This window comes from Neolamprologus brichardi, chromosome 15 (assembly GCF_056152115.1).
Source record: "Neolamprologus brichardi isolate AB-2024 chromosome 15, ASM5615211v1, whole genome shotgun sequence".
NCBI lineage: Eukaryota > Metazoa > Chordata > Actinopteri > Cichliformes > Cichlidae > Neolamprologus > Neolamprologus brichardi.
In genome coordinates this window covers 36584743-36612531 of record NC_142118.1, presented here as the reverse complement: position 1 = coordinate 36612531, position 27789 = coordinate 36584743, and the positions used below count along the sequence as shown (strand labels likewise).

The 27789-nt window shown below is 40.9% G+C and overlaps 1 protein-coding gene across 1 annotated transcript; it reads left to right on the top strand.

The window, feature by feature from the left end:
- Positions 1-1044: 1044 nt before the first annotated feature.
- On the top strand, positions 1045-27789 carry ankrd13c (ankyrin repeat domain 13C). Its single transcript, XM_006792067.3, has 13 exons — positions 1045-1748; positions 3397-3438; positions 9932-10036; positions 15918-16003; positions 17744-17789; positions 18661-18727; positions 19939-20083; positions 21509-21640; positions 22493-22654; positions 25894-25973; positions 26153-26251; positions 26436-26536; positions 26647-27789. Exons 1-13 carry the CDS (start codon positions 1355-1357, stop codon positions 26775-26777), a joined length of 1590 nt encoding a protein of 529 aa, XP_006792130.2. The 5' UTR covers positions 1045-1354; the 3' UTR covers positions 26778-27789.

Sequence of the window (27789 nt, the reverse complement as noted above, 5' to 3'; positions counted from 1 at the left end):
TAAAAAAATTAAAGTACCTTAACATTTTACTGAATAAAATATATTTTATGTTGAATTTATTATTCAGTATATATTGCAGATCACATGGGCAGATTACACACTGGTAAAATACCTTAATAAAATGCAGAAGACACAGTAATACAGTATAAAAATTTAAAATCCAATAATGAGTGCAATAGGCTCCTTTTTTATGAATAACAAGCATGCTTGTAACTCTTGTAACTCTACAAACAAACAGTGCAGTGTTAAATAAAAATAACAGTTCCACAGTTAAATTATTACTTTACAAAATGTTGTTCTTCATCCAAGTTTTTGTTTTCTGCAAAAACAAAAGAGAACAATATTTTAGAATGATTTAGCATAAAGAGGTGGTAAGTACACTGTACTGTACACACAGCTTTTATGAAAATAAAAGACAAGCCCCTATCAGCAGACAGTTTTTGTTACGTACATAAAAAATATATATAATTATTGTTGGGATAAACGAGATAGACTGTGTTAGCTGCAGGGGTGTTGATGGCTGCTTCCCATGTGTCGTGTAAGTTTTAAAAAATCATAGGAAATGTAACTCCCTTGTTGATATATTTTTGAATGCAGTGCTTTCATGCACAGTACATAATAAAAGTAAAATATGTTTAGATTTTAAATAAGTTGCGACCTCCAGTTCGGCAGAATTAGCGAGGAAAGACTTTGCACGAGAGAATTAATTGTAGTTTTCAGGGGATTTTTTTTTTCTTTTTTTGAGGAATTTGGTTACTCGCGAGCAATCTGAACGCTTTCAGTTACAAGGCCAAAGCTGATGGGAAGTTGATGTGTGTGGGAGTTTGATTTTGGTGTTCGTGTAGCTATATTAGATGTCATTTTAGATTAAAATGTAAAATATATGGCTCTTAAATTTGGACTCAACTCAAATACGTGAGTAAAATAATAGAAAACGTGTTTATTTTACACTACTGTAGGCTGTGTTTTTATCAAATAGGAGCGGCTTCAGTGAGTGGCCGTTAATAACCTTTCCCAAACTCTCGCGATAATACGAGCCGGAAGATATCAGCCGAAGCGTTCGTACTAGTCAACTGGAGCCGCTTATGTTGTACTGCAGCCGTCGACAGTTTGGGGCGGTAGGAGGAGAGTGGACTGTTTGTTTTCATAAGAAACCGGCACGAGGGGGGTGCTACTTGTTCGTCCTCAAGCAAACTGTGGTTTTTGTGTGTCCGTGGGAGAAGTAAGTGTTTTCATGTTGTGCAGTTTCCAGTGTTTGCGCGAAGACTTCCAACTGGCGAATCGCATCAGTTCGCCCGGAGGGTCATCGTCAGCGACGACACCCTCTGCTCCGTCAGCGTCGACCGTTTAGAAAATGACCGGAGAGAAGGTCCGCTCCCTGCGCAAGGACCACAGGCCGAGCAAAGACGAGGACTTACTGGAGCCCGACGAAGAGGCTGCGACCGGGACGTTTACAGCCTCCAGGACGAACAACAAGAGCAGAGCGAGTAAAATCTTCAGCAACCACAAGTTAATCAAGTCTTCATCCACACAACAACAACAACAGCAGCAGCAGCAGAACCAACAGTCGCAGATTAATGCTAACACCAACACACTGTCAACATCCGATGTTATCGATGACAACAACAAAAACCCCATTATCCGAACTGGGCAGGACTTTCCGGTGCACGAATGTGTATTTAAGGGAGATGTCCGACGACTGTCTTCGCTCATACGGACGCAGAATATCGCCCAGAAAGACGTCCATGGTGAGTTTAACAACTGCTCATCTCAGCTGCCTTTAAAAAGCCCACAGTGGACTGCCAATTTCAAGGTCCAGTGAAGCTTAGTTTTAGCTAATAGGCCATCATTCTCCGGCAGCATTAGATGTAGGCGAGGTTTCTTCTTGCCAAGGCCCAGATAACTGATGTCCAAATTGAGGAGCAGTTTAATGTCAATACCCTGTAATTTCTTCAAATTCACTTCTTTCAAGCCTGCATAAGGAAAGGTCCCAGCGGCATTACAGTCCACATTTCAAATTTATCACATATTCCTTGTGACACGAGTCATCTTTAAACACTGGATGATAAGTTGGTTCAGGGCCCTATGGCTAACGCATCAAGGCGTGTTGTGCGAAACTTTGGGATTCCCAGACTTGACTGCAACTCATCTGCAGGGCAAAGTCTGTTCAGATAACGCCACATTTTCCAAATCAACGCATTCTTAACTGACAGATCTACAGCGACGGTTTGTTCCGGTTCGCATGTAAAGAAAAAAGGATGGGCTGTGCTTACTGTCAGCTCTGGAATGTGTTCTGTCCTCAAAACACTGACATGCTGTAATGAAACAACGTAGCAGAAGGGGAGGGCATTTACTCTGGTGATGCTGAAGAATCTGAACTTGTTAAGCCTTTTTGCCTTCTCGGTTGATGGTTACCTGGGCTCAGTATCTTGAATTCGTGGCTTTATTCCCATACATTTTTAGCTTCTAGTGGATATAAGTTGAAGCTGGACCATCAAATCACTGAAGTAAGGCAGGCTTTGTTTCATATGTTTATTAACACTGTTATATTTCATCCATTCACTTTGCTGTTTTGTTATGATTTTTTTTCCCAGAAAACTTGTTGCTTAAAGAAATACCTTTTAAACAATTGTTTTCCACTTGCTTGTGGGAGGGAGGAAATAGTCCCAGTGAATCCAGACAATAATTTCGTAACACTGCATTGTTAACAAGTTAAAATGCAGCTTGTTTACAGATTAAACTTAATTTACATCAGCTGACTTTGTATTGGTGCTTTAAAAAATATCAGTGGTTTATTTGAAGCTGTCTACATGGAAAGGTGCCACCAGTGGTGGCTGTAAGTGAACTCAGACCTCACATCCTCATATACACAGAAAACAAATCTTTCTGCTGTTCATCACAGCGTCCCTTGTGATTTTTAGCTGAACCCCAGCTTTGGCACATTTCCCATATTTACCCCACGTTGTTTTTGGATGCGTGCCTACCTCCGTCTTCCTCTGTAAGGGAAAGCCTGAAGGAGCTGGTCCTACAGTTTGGCCAGATAGTAGGTAGAGGCTTTTGCACACCTGCCAAAAATATCATTTCTCGCTTGAATGATTACCATGTAACACATACATTGTGTCTGTTAGCAGGCCATGTGCCTGCCTCTGAAATGTAGCTTGCTTTGTGGTGCAGTTGGGTAGTAATCAGTGGTATTGCCGTCATGGTAGGAGAAGGCACAGTGAGCACAGACTTACCATATCATTTGGAGTTTAGCAAAGGCTGCCTCCCAGATTAAACATCTAATTCACTCCAGCTGTGACAGCCCTAAAGGCAAAATGCTCTTCGAAGTCTCTCGCTTGTTTTTGTTTTTCTTAAATGCAGTACACAAATTCTGTTTTTTTCCCCTTTCTTCAGGAAACACACCGCTGCATCTTGCTGTCATGATGGGACATAAAGGTGAGTAGTGTTGAAAAATTCACCTCCACATGCTTTATTTTGGTTTCTCTCCTTGTCTCCGTCTCCGTGGCTTTTTAAACACGCCTCTCTGTAGGCCCGTGCATCTTTTGTTTGTGTGTGTTTCAGTTTATTTCCCTCCCTTTGTGTGTGCATTTGCCAGGCTAAGCACCACCAGACATTTGTCACAGATCACCACATAGATCCCAGAAGGCAAGATGCTCATGCATGAATAAAGAGGTTGTGTTAATGGATTTTCTCCTGGTCAAAATCATGATGGAACAAGAGACCTTTCCTTCTTTATCTGTTAAGAGCGATTTTTCTTTTCTCCCCAACTTTATAGATTCACAAAGGATTATCAGATCATATTTAATCAGTGAGTACTGGATAATGATGATAGTGCAAGAATTAGGCCTCTCTCAGTAGTTAAAGTCTCATTCTGATTGATGTAACACTGCCGGCTCGAAAGACTTTAACTTTGACGCTGGCACAGGAGGTAATTAGTTGAGATAAGCGATGTAATTTTCAGTGCCTATAATATTTGCTTAGTCTGTTATTTTTAGTTACCTGCCAGTGTCTCTCGCACCAAAGAGGTTACTTTGGTTTTGTGATCGGTTCGAATTGGCTTGTGAAAAAGAGGTGAACGTGTTTCAGAGGCTACAACAATGTGTATTATCTCAGAATGTTGAACATATAACAAATTGCACATTAGTGAGATCTGGGCGTCTTAGAATAACTGTGAGTTCAGAGTATATAATGAATATGTCATGATGTATCAAGGCAATGTAGGAATCTTACATGAGTTTGTTTTTAGAATGAATTGCTCTGGCTGGACTGAAAGCATCCACATAAAACATTAAAACGCTGTCCCTTCGAGACTCAATGCCTGCATTTTAATATGACAAGGAAACATCAGAACATGCTTCTGAAAAATTAATTTAGCCTTTTTTGCAGTCAGCTCCTGATCAGCCATTCAGGCATAGGGTTACCCGTGCTGCACATTGTCATTTGTGGTGTTTGTCACTGAAGCACGGGTTTCGATTGATTTCACATTCGCACAGCTCAATTTCTGTCAGTGTGATGGCTCTGCCACTACCTACGGGTAATTCGGATAGCAGAGTACCGAAGTGTTGTCGTGGACGGGACACCATGGAATTGATTTTGCTAATGAGGTTGCCTGTCTCTTGCCTGAGCTGCTGCCTGGTCCTCTAGGGATGCTCAGGCCAGACGGGCTGAAGGCTACAGCATGAGATCACAGCCTGGGTGTGGCCGGCCTGTTGGGATGCAGAGGACAAGGCTCTCTTTGTTTCTGGCTTTTCTGCATATATGTCCGCCATTGTGGTAATGACAGTTGTGCATATCAGCAGTCTGCTGTCTGATCGTTTGCATGACCGGAATAGTTGCACAGGTGGAATATCTAACGTAAAAGACGAAGAAAATCCAAAGCAGAGCATAATGCAGTCCTGAAAGCTGACGTCATTGTCAGAGGAGTAAGTTTGTCTGGATTCTGCTTCCTGTCACGTGCCTTGAAAGAAAACTCTTGTTTCTTTTTTGTTTGTTTGTTTCTTTCTTTTTTTGTTTCATTTGTCCAATGGGTGTGAATGAAAGATAAAATGGTGAGATTCTAAAAATGGCTTTGAAAGATACAGTTCCAGTGAGTGTTTGACATTAGCGGGCCACCCTGGCTGGAAAAATATACTCTAAAGTGGCACACACATGCACATTTTAAGATTTTGATTAAAATAGTGCATTTGAGTCAAACAGGAAAAGAAAATTTCCTGTTTGACTCAAATCCACTAATGCAAATGTTGCTGAGTGTGTAAATAATGGTTAAAAAAAGCCAGATTAACATTTAAAATGTACTCAGACTTAGTCAAAACTGTAGGGTGAAGGTAGGGAGCTTTAACAGCAATCAGATCCTGTCGACAGAAGCCCCATCTGTAGCCAGTGCACAGCAAGTAGCATTAGATAAGTGCTTTACATCACCATCCTGCTCCCTTACTCATGAGTTAAATGCGACTCAAGCAGGACGTCTTTGCAGCTGATACACGTGCAATCAGCCCAGCAGCCCACAGGGAGTTTTCCTTTATCAGTGCTCACACAAGTGCATATTAGATCGAACAAGACGGCAAACGGTGGCTAATAACAAGCAGCCTAAATGTCATTTTATCCAGTTGGCGAACTTTGTTTATATTTAAAACACTGAATACACACAGCAGTACATTATAGCCATTTTGTATAGAAGCTATGCCGCCCAAATTGGGATAAGTGATCCCAAATTTGTCATGATTTGATCATGGTTATATAAAATTCAATTTCATTTTATTTATATAGCGCCAAATTACCACAGCAGTCACCTCAAGATGCTCTTATAATCCAAGGTAGAGACTGTAATACACAGAAAACAACCTCTTTTGAGCAAGTACTTGGCGACAGTGGGAAGAAGAAACGGGAAGAACCCTCCAGCAGAACCAGTAGGTTGGGAGTGATGGGAGGAAGGGAGGACAAAAACACACTGTGGATGAGATTCACAATAACTAAGGATGAAATGCAAAATGGTGTGTGTAAGCTCATAGTGAGTGAAGAAGAAACGGCCATCATGGAAAGCCCACAGCACCCTAGGCCTATTGCAGCATAACTAAGGGAGGATTCAGGGTCAACTGATCCAGTCCTAACTCTACGCTTTATCAAAAAAGGAAAGTTTTAAGCCTAATCTTAAAAGTAGAGAAAGTTTCTGTCTTTAATCCGAACTGGGAGATGCTTCCACAGGAGAGGCTGTAGCTTAGGGGAGCTAGCAGGTCATCTGCTAATCGGAAGGTTGGTGGTTTGATCCTTGGCTGCATACCAAATATCCTTGGAGAAGATACTAACTCCGATGCATTAATCGGAGTATGAATATTTGTGAATGTTAGAAAGCACTTACATTGAAAAAAAGTGCTTGTATGAGTGGGTGAATAAGGTAAGTTGTATAAAGCGCTTTGTGCTCAGTTTACCATTTGAGAGGGGCCTGCTTTTAAATATCCCAGGAACCACCAACCAAATAAACTAGCAGTCTTTGAGCAAAGTGCATGATTGGGTGGGTATGGTGCTGTGAGGTTTTTAAGATAGGATGGGGCCTGATTATTCAGGACCTTGTATCTTGTGAGAAGGATTTTAAATTTGATTCTGGATTTAAGAGGGAGCCTATGAAGAGAAGCCGTATGGGTCAAATATCCTCTCTCTTTCTAGTCTGCTGCAGCATTTTGGATCAACTGCAGGCTTTTCGGAGAGTTTCTGGACACTCTGATAAAAATGAATTCAGAAGTGAAAATTCTTGAATGATGGACAGAAAACAAAGCATAACTGATTTATTTGAGTAATTTAGTTAAACTACTTCTAATAACTAAATACTAATCAAAACATTATTGTATTAAAATGTAATTTGTTAGGAATCTCGTGGAAAAATCTGATGTTCAGGTCACAGAATTATCAGGTAAGATACTTTTGGAGAGAGCCAAAGGAAATAAAAAAGGTGTGTGGGTGTGTATGTCTGTGTCCTTGACTCTGTAGTGACCAGTGAAAGATAAAGTATCTGTTTGTCTCCACCTGAGCACCATGTCCATGATAATGTGTAAATCGACTAAAAAGGTCCTGCATGTTACTTTGTTACGATAAGAAAACAGAACTCTCGGCTGTTCCAAAAGTTTGACTTGTTACTTATTCCTGAGAGAAATGCAAGTCTTTGATATCTCTGAAAGTGCCTCTGTGGATGTAGCTGCCATGTTGCTGTGTGTGTCTTTCTGAGAAAATGTTTGATGGTTGATTATGAAACAGTCCTTGAAACCAAATGGTGGCCTGGCACACACAGGCACATGCCACCTTCACCCTGACCTGCTTTTAAACCGATCCTCATTTGCTGCTGTTTGAAGCCATTTCATCTACAGCCATGGCTCAATATCATAACTCATATCATACTTAACTGTTGGTAACAACTTGAATGCGTCACAAATGCTATTATTCCACCAATAAGAGCAAACAGGAGACAAGTGCTTGAACCTGGAATTACAAATGTTTGCCTGGATGTTCAAGTTTAAACAAACACTTTAGTCAGTGGAACAGCCACGTGTCTTTGCTGTTAGTGTTGTATCCCATCACATTTGATACAAAAAGCCTTCATTATCTCAACATGATGTAGCTACAATTGTGCTGTGATGTCCCGCTTACCTCACAGGTAATGGAAATGTATCAGTCGATCCTCAAATAGCAACTGTTTGTAATTTTTATCTTAAAGAAAGTGCGAGGTAATTAACTTAGTTTCTGCATTTAATTCACATCATAAACAAGGCATAGAACTCAAGTGTTGTGTGCCTTTAAAACAAAAGTGTATCCATGATGCCGCACTATACACTGCTTATTGCATCTGAAACACAAAACTCAGACCAGAAGCTTGAAGGTGTGGGGCTCAGGACGCACGGCCTGGCTGTTCTCCTCGTGGTTATATAATGCATGTCTGCTAAATGTTGTCGTTATCATTACACAATCGTTGGATTTAGCAGATATATAGGTCAAAGCCTTGAGGAAATGCAAAGCTTACATCAGAAAGCATGCTCTTGTCCGTTTGTTTGCCTGTGTTGCCTCCATATCAACTTCTGTTATCAGCGGCTGAGTCTCGGAGCTGAGTGACAGTTTGAACTAATATGTAAAGACTGGGGTTTGCTGTAATGTTGCGTTATTCACTCACTTTTCAGCTATCTTCCTGTTACCAATGCAGCTATTTTAATTAATTCAAGCATGCGATATGAACAGTATTAGTCAATCTTTTTGAAGTGGTCAGCTTTTGGACAGCGTTCAGCATCAAGCAGAAATTTACCAAGAAAATCCATTAAAGCCAGCAACGAGCCAAGTCTTTGAAACTCTGCATCACTGGTGTGACCATAATGACTTCCCAGCGCCGCGTCTGTGTTCATCTCGATTTTCTTTGCCATGCTCCCATCTTGATGTCTGCTGTACTATACACAACTGGTGTTGCTGTTAATTGCTTATGAGGAGAACGTAACTGTTTGAACTGGTTGATGTCACATCTTGCCCTTTTTATTTCTGTAACTACACTCCTGGGAGAGACGTGCTTCTCTTTGTTGTGTGGTTAATGCGTCTAATAAGGAAGCGTTTCAGATTGTATTGCCCGCCGTCATTAAGACTTTGTGTTACCCTCGTTCTCATTAATGAAACATGGGGAGTATATATATGGTGCATGTGGTTTTGTGATGTATTTGATAGTTGTTTTTCTGCATAGATAATAACAAGTCAGGAGGATTTGAATGAGTTCACGTGATACACCCATGACTAAAAAGACCGGTCGAGCAAATATAACTTCCGGCTCCAACAAGCAAAGGCCCCACGTATGCATTCAGCAGCGGACCATTAGCACTTAGCCCCTGCTTAGCATTTGTAGGACTGTGACTTTTTCGGGCCAGTGCTGGGACAGAGCTGTACAGATGCCAACATTATAATGAGTGATGTCACAACAAAACTGACAGCTGAGCCGGAACAACAGGCTTCAGTTTTGGTTGGCTGTAGTTTGTTGACACGCTGCCCGGAGAGCGGAGGGATTTTGTGCTGCACTTACTGCTGATCTCACCATAGAAAAGAGACGAAGCTCTTTGGCTGTTTTCCAGGTGTTAGAATTCAAGCACCGCTCGGAGGGTGACTACATAGTACCAAGGGATGTCTTTTCCTATTGCTCAAAATTTAGTTTCTAAGAATCCTTCGTTAATTTAAAGCAATGCAGGATAAAAAAAAGGGAAAGATTCCAAGTCTTGCATAATTGTAGGTCCCATATGGCTTTTTGGTTAAAGTTCTATACACAAACTAGCCCTCTGGACACCCTGGATACATTGTGAGTAATGTGCTCTATGTAACAGATGACACCTGTACAGCAGAGTAGTCAGTTTGAAGTAAACACATCAGATAAAACTTGCAGAGCAGGAGAAGTAAAGCTGTTTAACTTTGCATCTCATTTTTGTTTGGTTCCTCTGTGGTTTGAAAATCGAACACATGATTAGAGCTGGACGCAGGGTTTTTCTTCTGTGTATTAAGCAGTCACCATAAAAAATATCAATGTAGTTTTTTTAAAAAGTTTTTATTGTTTTGTTTTCAGCATATATTGTATTATGTGTTTGCTTCATATTAATCGGATGTCAAATGAAGACAAATAAAAAAACAAAACATACCCCAAAGCACCTTTTACTTCTGTGTATTTTTATCATTAGTTACTGGAACATTAATTTCCTGATATCTATGACTATGAAGTTTGGATGCTGTCACATTTTCAGATTATTTCTGGTCAGGAAATCATCCTTCAGCCTGTTGTCGATTCAAGATGCCAAACTGAAAACTATTAGGTCTGTGGTACTGCTCGTGAGTCGTGTGTTAGGCACATTCCTTATGGCTTTTTGGGTTTTCAGTTTGTCCTTCTGTTTGTCTTTTGGTGTTTAGTGATTAACTGTCCTCCTTGCAGAGTGTGCCCATCTGCTGCTGGCCCACAATGCACCAGTGAAGGTGAAGAACGCTCAGGGATGGAGCCCCCTCGCCGAGGCCATTAGCTACGGAGACCGACAGATGAGTAAGTATCTCTGGCATTGCTCGATAAAACACTCACGCAGAGGTTTGAAACCGATGTTGGTCAGTGAACTCGTTTACTAAAGCGAGGCATCAGGCTTGCACCAGTAGGAGAAGGCGAGAGAGAGAAGTTTTCATCAACAGATACAAATCAACAAACGCCTCTGCACATTCTTCCACGCGGCCGCCTCGCAGTGAGGCCACCACACCGGCCTGGCTCTTTTGTCCCTCAGAGGGGGGCATTCCTCAAGGCCCTCTGGCTTTTGTATTCCAGTGAAAAGCAATTCATTAGATATTTCCCTCAGTCCTGATAGGCTGATTATGCTCAAGCCCATATCACACGTGTTTTTGTCCCACGTTTCATAATGGCCCAAAAGTTTGTTTTGAAACAGTGAGAGTGTTTTGTATTATTTCACTGTCACGAGTACCTGCGGCACTGTACAAAAAGTCACGTTAGATTTTTTTGTAATGACTGAGGGAGAATGGATTGAACGACAGCTGTTACAGTTTTGCTAGTAGTGCTCTGCTAGTGAATTTCACCTGCAGTCTATTTAGAGCTTTTGATGGCAGAAACAGGAAGGCTTGAGGTTTGTAACTGTGGTGGGGTCTGTAGCTGTGGTGAATGCATTAAAACTATTTTACAACCCTTCACTACTGCTACAGAACTACCAGGTTAGGTGCTGATTGGCCCACTTCATTCTCAGCTATTGGAACATCTCAAGTACAGCAATCGGATTTTACATATAAGTTAATAAGTTCCAGTTAAAAAATGACTTTGCTAACCTAGTACATGTGGATACATGAATGAAAGAGCTTGCTCTTTCATTCATGTATCCACACAGCCACTTCGCACCAATGTTACGTCATAAACGGAAGCAGCTTTAAGTTCCTCCATCGACTGCTTCCTCTAATGAACTGACTCAAAGTATTTGTGTTGACTGAAACCTCTAATGAACTCTAATGACATTTCATCTTACAGCTGGCAGGTTTCTTGTGCAGGTGACCGTGCAGGTACATGTTGCAGTAAGGTTTTAAAGAAAGGTGTAGCTCTCTATTCTCTGCTCCTTTTTTTTTTCCTGCTGGTGCAGTTAACATTCATTTCCCCTGTACACGTGCAGCGAGGCTTTAGTCCAACTCTCTATAGAACGGCACTAAGGGAAACACAAAACTCGGCAGGATTTTAAACTCCTGGGTCAGGTCAGCGTGCTGATCACCTGAATCAACTGACAGGCTCGGAGAGCCGAGAGAGACTTCAGCTTCTTTCACGCTGAATCAAAAACACGTAGGCACAGAGGACTGTTTAACTCTGCCTGCCTGAGGTCTTTTAATGCTAATCCAAGAGTGCAGGGCATTGGCCACTGCTGTGACAGCTACAAAAAGCTGACTCCACACACAATAAAAATATATATTTAAAAGAAAATTCCCACTTGGAATGTGATGTCTAAAACTTTACTTGGCTGTCATGATGATATAGAGGAGAAAGGTGCTGAAGGGAACCTATAATTTTTTTTCTCTGTACAGTGCAATAAATGTTTTTCACAGGCTTAGCAAAGCTCTGTTCAGTGTGAGCTGACTCAGCGTTTGTCAGGACTTGGAGAAGGAAGTGGAGACCTGGGAACTTTTGTTTGTTTTGCAGTGAGGCAAACATCAAGGTCTGGATAGTGCTGAGAACAGGATAACATTTTGTTTCTGAAATAGTTTTTCACAGGTTGTATTACATAAATTATTTCTTTTCTAAGGAAACATTTGGTTGAATGTGATTAATTGTTGTTTTTAGTTGAAGAAGTGACAATTTACTGTTGACGTCCGTTGTGCGGTTGTTGCGACACAGTGCGTTTGTTAGCCGTGTGTGTGGCTTTCCGTTTGAACGAGGAGACAAAATGCGGCTCAGAAATAGTTTTTGTCATGTGTTTGGTTCAGAAAGAGCTATTTCAGTCCTCGCTCGCCTCTGCCACACAGCTGTGTTGTCAGCTTCAGGGACTTGTTCAAAGAGAGTTTCAGTCATATTACTGTATGTGAGGCAGGGAGCTGCTTTTTCATGTGGGTGTCAGGCAGTAATGGTCTCACTAGCCTGAATAAACAACCAGACTTGGCAAGAAAAGTTTAAGTTGAAGAAGTTTGGCTTAAGAAGATCCTTTTCTCTCTCTGTGTCTTTGTAATAAGCTTGAGTTGAGATTTTTCTCACATGGTTTCTTCCTGTAGTCAAAATTTATAGAGTCATTTATAAATATCCATGATTAAGGCATTAGAATAGATTAGAATTAGAATAACTCATGATTCATCAAGTCATACATACACAAGATCACTTCATAATAGAAATAGTGCCAACAATCAGCAGCATTCATACATACAGAATAGAAATACATCACAGCGTCTTGTTTTTCTGTATACTAATTGCTTTTGGCTGAAATAATCCCTGACTATTAAATCACCCTGAGGGCATAAGTTCAACATCAGAATAAAATTAACAATGACCGGGTTTTCCTTAAGACGGAAGAGCTTATCTCATTAGATTTGTTCTCGACCAATGATTTTTTTATTTATTTTTTGATTCTCCCATTGCTCTGACGTTCATTTGTCTTTCTCTTTCCACAGTCAGGTTACCATACCAGACTGATATAGTGAACATTATGAAATCTTTCCAGAATGTTTTGGCTAAATACAAAGGCTCCTCCCTTCTTTCTAACAAATAATCACTAACTGGCTTTCTTGAAGATAGAATCATCATTATCCATAAAATTCATCTTCTTATCAGTATATGTTGCAGTATATGCTATTAACGATTTCCTCAGACTGACCTGAAAGACCTGTTATAGTGCATGTGTGAATCAAAACAAGGCAGCATTCAGTAACAAATGAGGAGATTTATATTACTCCTCCAACCTGTGCAGAAGAGTCAGGGTTAGAATTCCTGTAAAAGTAAAGACACCAACAGCAACACTATCACTAGGGGTGGGGAAAAAATCGATACTGTGTAGTATCGTGATATTTTGTTTGCTAATAATGTATCGATACAGGGACAGCAGAAATCGATATTTTGTTACAAAAAAAGTTTTTGTGGACTGGAACATGCTCTGACTTCTGAGCAAGAATCCTGACATTCCTTCACTGTCCAAATGTGTTTAACTTTTTTTGGCAGCAATAAACATGACAGTTTACTTATTTTAATTTAAGACATGTTTTATTTTAATTAAGTTTAAAACTTTTTTATTTAATGTAAAATTGTATTTTGTTTTAATTTACTTTCAAATTCTTCAGTTGCTGAAGGGGCTGCATAGTTTTCATAAACTGCATAGTTCAGAATAGCTATAATTGTACCAGATGGTTGCGTTCAGTTAAGTTGGACTAGACTGTAATACAAACCGTTCAGTTTGTCAACAATAAAACTGAAATGAGAGAAAGACTGAGTGTGAAACTTTGTTATTAGATAAAATGAATATTGATAAAGTTTACCTTTATGTACAGAATCTGAATATCGCAAAATATTTTTAAAAATTACAATATTATTGTATCGTGGGATGTATGGTGATTCCCACCTCTAACTATCACCAGCATATTTGAACATTTTCAGTTGGATAGATTTTTATTTCTGAATATTATTATCTTGATTGACTGAATGATATTTTATATTTTGCTTTTTCGGGTGATATGTGTGGCATTAGAAGGAAGAAAAGTTGTTTTTGTTTTTTTATTAAGGCCATAGCAAACCACACGAATTCTTAAATTTAATTTTCTTATTTATTAATTAAAAGCTACCATGGTTTGATTTTAGCTTGTAACTAGTGAATTTTTCTACATTTATTTGCAAACAAAGGTTTCTTTATAGCCTCACTATAACCTCACTGATAAATTAATGTAGAGCAAAATTATTGTGCATATAAAAATATGACAGCACAGGCTGCAGTGATAAAGAACAACGGAGTTCTGTTTCAGCTTGTAATTATTTGTTATGTCTAAAAATTACATTTTCCTGATAAGATTCAGAGCGTTTAAATGAAACTAAATTGAATCAAGCTCCCTGCATGTGATATGTCATCTTCAGTTAACTCGGCCGTTTGAGTTAGCTGCAAAATTTGTCGACCTTGGCGAGTTTTCGCATCCATTTAATATTCTGGCCTGTGTCATTTTGAACTTTTCCCACATTCTTGGAGACCTGCCAGCAGCAGCCGTCCACCTGCATATCTTGTTAAATAGTTGCCCTTTGTGGTAATGTAAAAGCAAGTTTTTGTCTTGACTCTGTCTCTTTTTATTAGTGTGGAGGTGAAACTGCTGAGATCACTCGACTAATTAGCGCCAGCAAAGTGCCCCGATCAGTATCTCGGTGAATTAGTGCCAGCGTGGAGAGTCAGTTGGGTTTAGTGTCGAAACGGCCCGCATCGGTTTCTCAGTCTGTGTTGGCTGGGTGGTCTGTGACCAGATGGTGAGATTTTACTCCCTTCCTTGTCCTGCTGCGAGGCGGTGAGGATCAGGAGGAGCCCCATCCAGAGCTTGTCTACACTCATTAGGCAGCCAGGCCACAAAGACACCCTCATCCTGTAGTTGTGTCTGTGCCGGCTGGCGCATGTGCGTTCCTGTGCTCTCATTTGGCCTAGTTTTACCGTCGAGTCCTCTGCCCCTCTGTGCTGCTGCATGGGGAGCACCAGTTAGACAATATGAACAACACGTTTGTGTATGTTGACTCGCCACGTGGACATGGAGGAGGGCACAGGAGATGGTCAGGCTGATGACTATGCCATATGGGCACTGCTGCTTTTAGTCCTATTAAAATGTAGGACGGGCGGGTTCTCAGTGGCCAAACATATTCCCCCCCCCCTTTTTTTTTCATAACTGTTTCCATGACTTAATCACTGGAATAGTTGTTGTCATTTATTCCCTTCATGGCTTCGTCAAAAGCACCACAGTTATGTCAGTAAACAACTGATGCTCCCACTCCCTAATAAGCATCACATAACATCTAAATAGTTGTAAATTTGCGTGGAACCGTTTTCTTTTGCACAAGTCTCCTGCAGCCAGTGCTGCAGAACGCTTGTTAATGTGACCCGTCATGGCTAAAAGCCCCCTGTGAGCGTTCCTCTCCCCTAGTTCGTTAAGGAGGTTAAAGGAGTTGCTCATTAACAGGCAGCTCTGTATCTGCCATTGCTGCTCCCTTTGAACTTCCTGTAACGGTTTGATCCCTGCAGGCTATGCATCAGGGTTGGTTGGATGATGCTGGGAGTGCCCCATTTGGCTCCAGGAAGCTGGTAAATCTCAGTAAAAATTGCTGTAGCCTGTAGCACTTTTTTTTTCCATTGTTGACACGATTCGCTTAGAGAAACCGTTAAGCACACAGTATTTCCTGTACGTTAAAAACGTCTTGCCCTAAACTTTAACCTTACCAATATTGCAGGTCTGCCCTTTGCTGTGCAGCATAAAAACAGATGGTATGATATTTTTGGGCATGAAAGAAGCACAGTATCTGTCAGTCTGATCACCACCTGTAATTTAAAATAAAACTGACGATGTTCTGCAAGGCACTCAGATTGTCTTGAAAGATGCCCATATGGAAGTGAAGCCCAGCACCCTTAATTTTAGAAATGTTCAAGTAATCATGATTAAGGACAGCCTGTCTTTCAGGGCGTGTGGAGAAAATGGTCAAATTTGCCAAAACACAGTTATTAAACTTTTTTTTTTTTTTAACATGGTTCATCAACTCACAGTAGAATATTTATTAAGTTTAGCAGTGGGATCAGATCCAGTAAAACAGAGGGATATAAAAAATATTCATGGCAAAAAATAATGTGCCATCCAATAACCTTAAATTAAACTTTGATATGTTTTTGTATAGAAAAAGCTGGTGTATCACTTTTCTCATCTGTTTTTCTGCTCATCTTTCTGTGCGCTCTCAGTCACAGCGCTGCTGAGGAAGCTGAAGCAACAGTCCAGGGAGAGCGTGGAGGACAAGAGGCCCAAACTGCTGAAAGCCCTCAAAGAGGTAACGTAGTCCTAAAGTCCTGCTAGAAGCCAGTTTTGCCACTCTGCACCCAGCTTTGGCAGGTTTTTTGTTTTTTTGGCCGCTATTTTGAAGCCTCTGCCCTGAACGAACTGAGTTGGAGCCGTAACTTTATTTTAAATGCTCAATGGACTATTAAAAAAATATGTTTGCTCAAATTAAGTTTTAAAAAGTCTTTTTACCTTCAAGTTATACTTCTACAGCTTCATAATGGCTAATTCCAGAGTGCTGACACCATCGATGACTCTCACCGGAGCACTAATGTCATGCTAATTAATTCAGTAAACCAATAAAACCAGCCCTTTTTATTGTAACAAGTAGATATGCCTGCCACTACACAGATGAAATTGCAGTGAGTCTCTGCTCTGCATTTGTGTCCATTAAACCACAGGATTTTTTGACTACCATTTCTCTCTTTTATAATGTCTCTGATCGTCCTTGCTGCTCCTGACCCTTAGATGGGATATCTTGTTTTATGGTCATCAGATCTTTTTACCTCTCAGAGTGCTCTCATCAATTCTGTCCTGTTTTTTTCCTTTCACTGGGATCTATTCTGCAAGCACAGCCTTAGCACACCTCATTCAGGTTTGTCATTCACAAATTACTGTCATTGCAATGAGCCAGGAAGGACGCATACATGCAAATTATCAGACGGTGCGAGTGGAAGATCGTGATGCTCTTGTGACCGCGTGGTATGACATCATATGTACAAACTGTAAACATGTAACTAGTCACAGACATGTTGATCAGGGTGAAATGACCCCTTTAGCTTTGTTGGTCTCTTGTGCCTTTTTATATCACTTTTATATACATTCTGTAAATGTTTAGACATACACAGACTGGCTTACATGTTTATCAGAGTAAGAACCTTTTCCAATGTTGTTGTGGTGTTATTGCTAAACATGAAGTTATGTAGCCAAACTGTAGGCGTTAATCATTTAGAGATTTTGGCCTCGAGGTCAGCTGTGCAGTAATGCTGAGGAGATCAAGAACAGGACACGAGCAAATAAAACTCAGCGTTTTATCGTGTTTAAAGAGGTTTTACCACTTCACCTGACCTTCCTCCCTCACTGTAAAAGTTTTAAAGTCTCGAGTACTTGACAGACCTCGGAGGCTGTATTTTCCCTGAAATGATGAGACCGGCGATTTTCTTGAGTCATCATCTCTCTGAGATTATAAAGCTCTGGGAAGTGATGGTCCTCGGCCAGCCTGACATCATTACTGACGTGTGGATTGAGACCACCGATCGTAGCGGTGATCCAAGCCTTACAAGATAATTAGACTGTACTGAGGTGGGATTTGCTATGTAAAGAAGCAGAGGCTCAGTTATACTTTCATGTAAAGTGAAACACTGGCTTGCTACTTTTTATAATCTCATTAAATAAAACCAAATCTGGTGTCCAAGTCTGTGGTTTAATTAATTTTTCTGTTGCATAGAGCTCGCTATGTCACTATTGTTACTGTGGGTGAATTGTTCTGTCATTATCAAAACCATTGTCCTCGTGGTGTAACTCAGTAGGAGTACTATTTATTTTTGAGTATTTTTAATTATTTATTTATTTATTTTCAATCTGGTGGCTGCGAGGCACAGAGAGGGAAGTTGGAGAGTGTTGGGAGACAGACTCCGACATTGTGGGTTTCCGGCCTTTCTGTGGAAAAATAATCAGCAGTAGAAACACGTAGCCTTACTCCTTATTGATTTTTCTTTATCTGTGTTCACAGCTCGGAGACTTTTACTTGGAGCTTCACTGGGACTTCCAAAGTTGGGGTGAGTCGAGTTTCTCTGTCTGCTCTCCTTTGACAGTTTCTCAGATTTGATCCACTGTGGAAATGAATCACATGTCATCGTTCTGAAAAACGAACATGAAGGAATCTGAGGGAGAAGAACAGACTTAGTGTTCACGTGGTTACCGATGGATTACCGTGTGTCATGAGGGACTTTGAGTGACGTCACGCTGAAAATGACAGTGCCTGTTTGAAATGAGCCAATACGCCATCCTTTAACATGGATGTCTCACCTTTAATGATCTAATACATGTAGATTCATCAGGTAAAACATCATAACACAGATGGAGCACAGTGTGTGGCGATAGAGCTCAAGCATCAGCATTTGCTTAGCTTGCAGACCAAACCCAGGACTGTAGGCCTGGGCTGATTTCTGTGTACTCAGTGTGTCTTTGTGAATTATTGACAAGGTGAATATGGTTGTGTAATATACACGTGATGGTAACAAAATGTAAAATAGTTACATAAGGATATATTTTTGCCAGTTGAGACGGTGTAATAGTGAAAGTTAATGTGAAAATTATATTTTTAAGGTTTGTGCTCGGAGAACAACAGACTTGTATCAGATGCACATCTTGCTTATTGACTTGTCTTTATTTTCTGTTGTTTTTTTAATGCGCAACTATTCTTCTGTACTTTGGAGCAGCAAGTATAGTATCATGCCTTCAGTTACTTAATACGATAGGGACTGTGAGTTATTAAATATTTAGCTGTTGAACTACTTCTGGTATGTGGCACTCTAGTTTCCAGGTTTATATGCCACCAAAGCTTTGAAATCTGCAGTTTTTCTCCTCAAATGTGCTTTCTAAATTTAGATGTTTTACACACCCTTACTGTATCTTTTCATGTTGCAGTGCCTTTGCTCTCCAGAATCCTGCCTTCAGATGCCTGCAAGATCTACAAACAAGGCATCAACATCAGGCGAGTCCTGTCAACAAATGTTCATTTAAATAGCATTCTGACATTTCAAAACTAAGAGTCACTTCTCAAGCTGCTTGTTAAAGTAAACCAGAAGATGCGAGCCCTGCCTTATTAAACATTTCCCAGAGAAAGCCTGTTCTTCGTGTTGTTTGTTTGTTTGTTGTTTTTGTTGCTGATTTATTTGTAACTGCTGCTGTACACAGCATCCTCTCGTCTTTCTTTTCTCTACTTCCAGTTTCTCAGTTTTGTTAACTAGAGTGTGAAATCAGCGCCTGCAGTACGAGGAAGCCGAACAGCGATCCCTCTGTGCGCACAACTCTTCCTTCTGCGTTTCGCTTTAAATCACAGTCTCATAGATGAAGCTACTGTACAGTCTACTGTGCTGAGTAGCTCACTTACAAAGAGCATCAGCAGAAATTCATCACACCGTGACACATGCTGACACAGTCTCAACAGTGAATCTACAGTAGGAATATATGCCGCTGTGCTCCAAAAATCTAACGCTATGCAGGCTTGAGGGCTGGCTTCCACATTTACAGCATATGCACATAGCTTTTCATACATATATGACAAATCCTGCCCCCTTTATCACGCACGTAAACCTTTGCCTCTACATTTGGGTTTATATCAACACAATCAAATAGATTGTGTTGATATAAACCCAAATGTGTGTGTGCGTGCGTCTTCACTCTTCCTTATGAGGTAACCTTGATGTGGAGCTTGTCATTATTCTGTAAAACCGCTCCTGGCTGTCTAATTTGGTATTCAAAATGCCCTCTTATTATGCCAAAGTTGTAGGGAGAAAAAGGGAGAGCGAGAGACGGAGCGCGTGAAAGGAAAAAAACTGTCACAGCACGTTCATTTACATACCAGCTCCACGGCGTGTCAGGCCTATCATACCTACCCGTAGCACCTACCGCTTTGTGCGCATTCTTCACAAGCAGATCGCTTATTCTCTTTGCCGTCACGCTTTATTTCAGGACTACCCGCTCTGACAACACAAAGAAAATTTTGAAAAGTGCTGTTGGACTCCCGTGGCGGTGATTACCATACACATTGTCTCAGACCTTTCAAAAGTGTAACATCGAGCACAGTTTTGTCTTCGCTCACAGTTTTGACACTGTTGTGCTGCTGGCCTGAAAAGTTAACTTGAGCTCACAATAATCCTCATTTTTGTCTCCTCTGTGTATGTTCACGATGTGTTTGTGCAGACTGGATACAACCCTGATAGACTTCACTGACATGAAATGCCAGCGGGGTGACCTCAGTTTCATCTTTAACGGCAATGCTGTTCCCTCAGAGTCTTTTGTTGTGCTGGATAATGAACAGAAAGTCTACCAGCGGATACACCACGAGGTGTGTGAAACCCTTGTGGCCCTTGAATTTGTGATGTCTGTTAAGAACAAAGCAGCATATTTAAAGTTTTGTCATTGATTTGAAAAATGCAAGGTTTGTGATTCTACAGTGGAAATCTAAAGTTGTTTAGTTGTGTTTAAGTAAATTATATAACAGTGTCCCTACAAATTTTGTAGGGGTGCAACAATACTCTTATCGATATTGAACCGTTCGGTACGCATATGTATGAACAATACAAAATTTTTAATTTATTTTATCAACTTTCCTTCTGACGGTGCTGTCTGTGTTGAGCGCTCAGTGGATCTGTGCTCGACAGTGCAGCCTAGGCGGAGTAGTCGAACACAGATTCACTGAGCGCAGGGCAAGCTAGCTAGACAGAAGTTAAGCTCTCGTTGCAACATGGCAAATTGAGCCTCCCCCACCCTCATTCAGATCTGGCCTTTGGAACTATTTTGGTTTTCATGTGACGTATGACCCTGAAGGTAAGCGCGTCATGGACTAAAGTAAAACAGTATGTTGGATGTGCCACGCAATGCTCAATTACATTGGTGGGAACTAGTGCGTTAGTGCAGTTAGCTCGTTAACGTGTTGATGCCGTCCAGCCCCACGCATGGGATCCGCGGTAGCTCGTTAACGAGATTTGCCGTGTTGTGGCGTTAACGTCATTTCAACGATATTAACGCTGACAGCACTAGTGGGAACACAACGAATATGACTGCACATTTACTCTGACATCATCCTAGTGCAAAGACAAGTGGAAGCAGACAAAAACAACAAGCACGCATGCTACAAACTTTACCCGAGTCATTTAGACAGCCGTTAGCACATGATTCTCCTTATGGGGACCTGATATGTTTAATATGCTGCTGAGAATATAGCCCAGAAGAAGCGTATAGTATAGCTTTTATTTTGGAAAGGGACATTTCTCTGTAATAAACTCTCTTTTCCAAAGATGAGGGATTTCTCCATCAGATTTATTTTTTTATTACTTTGTTGTTTCAGCAACATTACATTTAAAAGCTGTACTTTTGAGTTAAAATATATATTTATAATTTTAATAAATGACAAATTAAAAAGGCATGAACATTTTTTTGTATCGAAAAAATATCTAACGGTGACGCCAAAGTATCGAACCGAACTGTGAATTTTGTGCATCGTTGCACTCCTAATATTTTGGTATTTCTTATGTCTAGCAGGAATATTTGACCTGATGACAGCACTAGACCAAAGGTCAGGGCATCTAAATGTTAACAGATGTAACCCTCTGGGAAACTACAACAGTTCAACATCTTGTGCAATCTGCAGAAAGAGTTGGAGGAACCGACTGACATCATTGTTTCCAACACTAGGATGTGGCTGTTCAGTGTTCACTATGCATGATGCATAATGATGTGCTATATTTATTTATTTATTGTACACTTTAAGGAGTCAGAGATGGAAACAGAAGAAGAAGTGGATATTCTGATGAGCAGCGACGTGTACTCGGCCACACTGTCCACCAAATCCATCACGTTCTCTAGGGCGCAGACTGGTTGGCTGTTCAGGGAAGACAAGACGGTGGGTGTCATTTGTCAGCTTTTAGAAACTCTGCTCTGACTGTGGACCTTCAGGGATTTTTAAAAGTTTAAGACATAACGACTGTAGTCAATTTTTGAACCCAGTTCTTGTACTTTATAACTCAGTTGGCTGGGATGAAGGGGAAAGCTGATTAAATTAAACTTTACTTATGGTTTATCTCATTTATCTCATTTTTAGGTTGTTGTGTTTTTTTGTTTTGTGTTTTTGATTGTTTTCTTTAAAAAAAACTGACCTGAAAAGAACATCAGCCTTTAAAAGGACTGAAGCCAGATCGATATGAGATTTTAAGACCATGTATTTGATGATCATCAGATATATGGACGGATACCAAAACCTTTTTTTTCTCTCAGACACATGAAACATAAACAGATTTTGCTAATGTTGTTAAGTGTGTGTATTTATGAGTCCTTACTAAAATAATAAGACGATGGCCTTGTTTTGCCGACGGGGAAATTTGAGCAGTGTTCGGTGGTAAACTATTCGGTGTTAATTCATAACAAAGGTGTTTTTCTTCTTTAGCTTCATCGTTTTTATTTATTGGCAATTTCAAATTCCAGTGCCGACATATCATATTTCCTGTTGTAAGCCCCACACCAGGAAGGAAAGGCGGTGAATAAATCAGAGAGGCAGTGATGACCCCGGGAAGGGAGCTCAGGTGACAGGATTGGGGTTCAAAACAACACAGACAAATCTGTGTGGAGCTAGTGACTGAAATATGACAGTATTGCTTTTTGCCCTCTCAATCCTTTGTCCTTTTGACTTCTGTTTGAAAGGGAAATTGGTCAGTCTGTGGCAGGCGGGGATCTTATCTAACTGTTTATTAATCTCCAGGAGCGCGTGGGAAACTTTCTGGCCGATTTCTACTCTGTGAACGGCCTGGTGCTCGAGTCGAGGAAGAGGAGAGAGCATCTGAGCGAGGAGGACATCTTGAGGAACAAAGCCATCATGGAGAGTCTGAGCAAAGGAGGGAACCTCATAGAGCAGAACTTTGAGGTGAGCATCACTGACATGAATAAAGATTTATGTGTCTTTGTTTGATAACTTCACAAACCAAAAAAACAAAACCGTCTTCCTGTGGCTATTTTATGTGCAGTTGAAGTCCTGTTTTGAAGCTTTAACTTTAGCATTATAGCATCACCATGTCGATTCTTTAGAGCCAACCTTCAGCATATTTAGACGAGAGGTTGGATTGATAAGTTATGAGCTATGGCCAAAAAGCTGCTCAGCTATCTGCATCCATATTATTAGGCGCAGAGTTATGGAGTGCTATGCAACATTCCAGTTCAATTTATTTATTTTGCAGCAGCACACAATAACAGTCATCAAATGAACTAGTATCCTGCTAGCAGGCTTCTTGGACAGACTGTAAAGTTAACCGCACATCAAGCCAAAATACACAAGCATCATAGTCGGGAGGTCCAGTTCAGTGACTTGAATTTGGAGATTAGCAGAAGCTACCAGCTACAGCTGCCTGTAACGGCATCCAGGCATCCTTCAAAGTGGTCGTGCTGCCAATAATTCAAACTTTAGGTCCTGATAAGATTTAAATAAGTGAGTTAAGTACATTTTAACAAAGACCTCTCGCTTATGAAAAGGGAAGTGGAGACCAAAGGTTTGTGGTAGTAAACTGAAGTTAGGGGCTTAACATCTGAATCTGTGAAGGGTGACTCGGTTTGGGTCAGGAAATGCAGTTTTATCACTAAACGTTTGTCACCATACTTCTTTTAACCATTTTTATTTCTACAGGGAGATACAGTGTTGTAGGTTTGATAGGCGCTGAAATGTACTTAATTTACATTTCTCCTCTAGTTCATTTTCCCACAGCTTCTCATTCAGCAGTGAAGTTACAGTCGTTAAATTTGTGTTACAGTTTTTCTCTTTAACTCGGTCAGTTTGTTCTAACATGAATCCTTGTCTTTGGGAAAGGTTTGGTAGTTTTCTCTGGGAGCAATAGAGCAGTGTATCGAGTGCATCGAGTGCATCGAGTGCATCGAGTGCATCGAGTGCATCGAGTGCACCGAGTGCACCGAGTGCACCGAGTGCACCGAGTGCACCGAGTGCACCGAGTGCACCGAGTGCACCGAGTGCACCCGTGTACCGAGTGCACCCGTGCACCGAGTGCACCGGGTGCACTCGGTACACGGGTGCACCGGGTGCACTCGGTACACGGGTGCACCGGGTGCACTCGGTGCACGGGTGCACTCGGTGCACGGGTGCACCCGGTGCACCCGTGTACCGAGTGCACCCGGTGCACCTCCAGCACTTTGTCGATAAACATTGTCTTTACTTATACCTGCAGCGTAACCACCAGTCCAATCCTGAAACTGTCCTGTCCCGCTGGAACATTGGGGTAGGACACGAGCCTCTCAGACAAAATAAACCTCACAGTACTCCTCACCCCCGTATCCATACAAAGATAAATCCTACAGAAACGGACCCTGTCGAGCCACTTTGTATGGTTTATTGAAAAATTCCTGACTGGATCCCCACTGATGTTCCTTTGATGTTTTTATTTGTTTGAAGACAGAATGAACAAATGCCCCCTGAGCCACCCTGCATGGATTCAAATTCTACCACTGCCCCCCAGTGGTGAAAGCTACTAAGCTGTTCATCGCTCACCCACCATCCCCTCACTACAGTATGTTCGAGAGGAAGCCGTAAACACAACCACTCTGTGAACATAAAGCCTCTCGACACACAATGGACGCTCACGGCTTTTTGTTGTGTTTTTGACCGTCCCGTGTTCTGTGTTGGGCTTTGTTTCATCAAAGTGTTCTCTGTTGTGTGTCAGAACTTTGTGCTGATGTGAATCGGTGCCTGCTCTTGTTTAAAGTGGGGGGGAAACAGTTTGAAGGGATATAATTTTTTGTTTTAGTTTTGATGTGAAAAGTCTCGCCTCCCACACCTGTGGAAAATGATACATGGGAAGTGGATGAGATAAGCAGCACTGCTGTGACGCAACGGTGTTTACTACAGCAGGAGAGAACAAGTCAGTCTGTGGACACAGGCAGAGCGTGGGAGGCTTTGGAGCAGAGCTGGACGCTATTGATCGCACGGATGAAAGCTAACCCCCCCCGTGCCGTGGAATGATGGGGGAGCAGGTCCGGCATGCCAGCAGATCAAGGTCTCCACAGCCTGTGTGTACTCTGTCCTCATCACAACAATGTGCCAGGCCTGGTCCACAGTGTGAGCGAGCACATAATAAGGCTGCACACCTTATGTCAGCCGTCTCTTGGCACAGAGGCGTCTCGTCATCCAGAACCTGTTTTCAGATTCTTCTGCCCTAGTTGTCGTACTCAACCACAGCTTACAAAAGAGAGATCGGCTGGTTTAATAATGATTTAAAAAAAAATCTGAACTCTGGCAGAGCAGGGAGCTAATATTTAGGAATAGCAGACTGTCAAAGCACCTCGTAGTTCAGAGTCATCCAGAACAGATCGTCCGATCTTAATATGAACTGACACCGAAGAAGAACATTAAATCAAGAAGGCCAAGCGCCAAATGCTTTCCAATTTTTCTTTTGAAGAAAGTTCTTTGATCCTTCGTTGCTCGTGGGAAGAGTAACTCACTTCAGCTGATAAAAACGATCTGGTGAATGGCGGCAGCGTTACAGCTGAATTTCAACAAAGCTTAACATTTGAAGGCTGTTTACTGTGCAGCTCCTGTTTATTCAGTTAAGATCACTGGTTCACACAGTTGTTATCAACCATGAACAATAACATAGGATCTAATTTCAAGGTCGACACAACAGCATCAACAACTCTCCTTCTTCTTCTCTGTGACCGTTTGTGACGCTCACGCGCTGAATTAACTAAAGATTTAACATTTTCATCACTGAATTAGGACTTTCTCGATTAAGTTTGGCTGATTCCCGCTTTTAGTAATTACTGATTTAGCTTTAATACTATGCTAACATTTAGGTTATTATATAAAGTTAGTTTGCTGTTGTTGGATGGCTGTTAATTATGTCGGCATAAAAGTGTACAGCTTAGTGATGCGCTGGGGCCCTCTAGTGGCATGTGCCGTGTATGTCATTGCTCTGTGGGGAAAAATTAAAGGTGTGTATGTAAACGCTAATATTGATATAAAAGTAATGACAAAAAACATCTGTATGTCATAACTTAGATCAGTTTTAACATTTTTTTTTTGTTAGTTTCACTCACTGTTTTTAAGGGTGACCTGTATTTTACACTTGACCTTTGACCTTTTTTAATCTCTTTTCTGACTTTTAGCCGGCAAGAAGGCAATCTCTAACCCCCCCGTCACCCAACACTATATCCTGGGAAGAATACATCACGGCTGACAATGGAAAGTAGGTGTCTGAAGTGTTTGGGAATAAATAAAGCAGGAATCTTTATGTGCGCCAAATGCAATATTCACATAGGTTGACATGTTTTAGTTACTGGAAGAACACTGGTAGTTTTCCATGTCTGCATTAATGAGCTGTGAGCTCTTCCTGCCTTCATCGTGGGATAAAATTTTCTGTCTCAGAGCTCCTCATCTAGGAAGAGAGCTGGTGTGCAAGGAGAGCAAGAAAAACTTCAAAGCCACAATAGCCATGAGTCAAGACTTCCCTCTGAGCATCGAATCGTAAGTCTTCATTTAAGCTGCCCTCCAGGTGGTTATTAAAAAGCAGGCAGCATCATTTTCTATTGGTATTTTCAGGCTTGTTTAGTGGGGATAAAGGGGGAAATTACTCATTCATCGAGACCTAAATGCTTTAGTAAAATAGACTTTGTTTCTGTTTGTTGATTTGGGTTCTCGTGTCCCTCAGGTTACTGAATGTTCTGGAAGTGATTGCACCCTTCAAGCACTTTAATAAACTCAGGGAGTTTGTTCAGATGAAGCTCCCCCCTGGCTTTCCCGTCAAGCTCGGTAAGCAGAGTTTTATATGGTGTTGCAAACAGTCTGCCGATTGTTCATGACTTTTTCGTGTGATGTGTTCTTCATGTCATCCATATAATTGTGCTCTTGGCTCCCCGCAGACATCCCCGTGTTTCCTACGATCACGGCCACGGTGACGTTTCAGGAGTTTCGCTACGATGAGTTTGATGAATCCATTTTTAGCATTCCCAATGATTATAAAGAAGACCCTAGCCGCTTCCCCGACCTTTAACCTCACACACTGGACACTGAACCGCAAACAAGCAACGAGGCAACGTTATGCTACAGAGGGTACTTTTTGAATTTTAGAAACAAAACAAAAAACACGAGGAATAAAAACTGCGTTTTGCGACTACCCCTCGCCCGCCCCGACTCTGAATACAGACGACAACCAGACAGCCTAAATTTAAATGAGAGGTAGCAGGTTGTTCGACGTCTCCTCGTGTCGCAGGTTTGAACTTTACCTTTTAGATTTGATTCGATGCAGCGTCCGAGGCAGGAAGTGCAGGTGACTGTGAGAATCTCATCAGTGAAGGGGCATTGAGTTAATATGAGAAACAATACAGCAGGTGAATCTTCTGTATATTCAGTACGAGTACGAAAAACAGCTGATGCTTTGTATTTAAGTATGTAAGTAATGTTCATAAAGGGACTGTTTTAAACTGATGTGTAGTTAAAGCACTGAGTGACTGTGAGAGACGCTGGAGAGGAATTCCACTTAATTGATTTTGAGATCAATTTTTCACTTTTCAAAACACTCGTGAAAAATCATCAGCCTTTTTTTATTTTATGATCTTACATTTATTAAATTACATATAATAATTTATGTCCTAATCTATGTTACAGGCCTGTGTAAGAACGCTATTAAAGAACACACTAGACTATTCCTATTTAATGATTAAGGATGAAATGTAAATGTCCAAAGGGGTCGAATTATTACTAAAAAAGTGTTACTTAAAAAAATATATTAAAAAAATATATACACAATGGATTATAACGGCCATGTTAAGTAAACAAGAAAGTGAAAGGTCTGTTATTTTAATTTGGATGTAAGTTTGAAATGCCAACGATATTCTTGGGATGTGAGGTTAATTTAATTCGTTTTTTCTTAATGTGGCCTTTATAATCCTCTGAGAAGTTTGTTTTGTATAAGGCTGAATACTTTTTGTAGATAAAAATCCTTAAAAAATCCGTTTTCCATAGAATTCCACTTTAACTGTGCACATTTTTAACGTGCGTGTGTG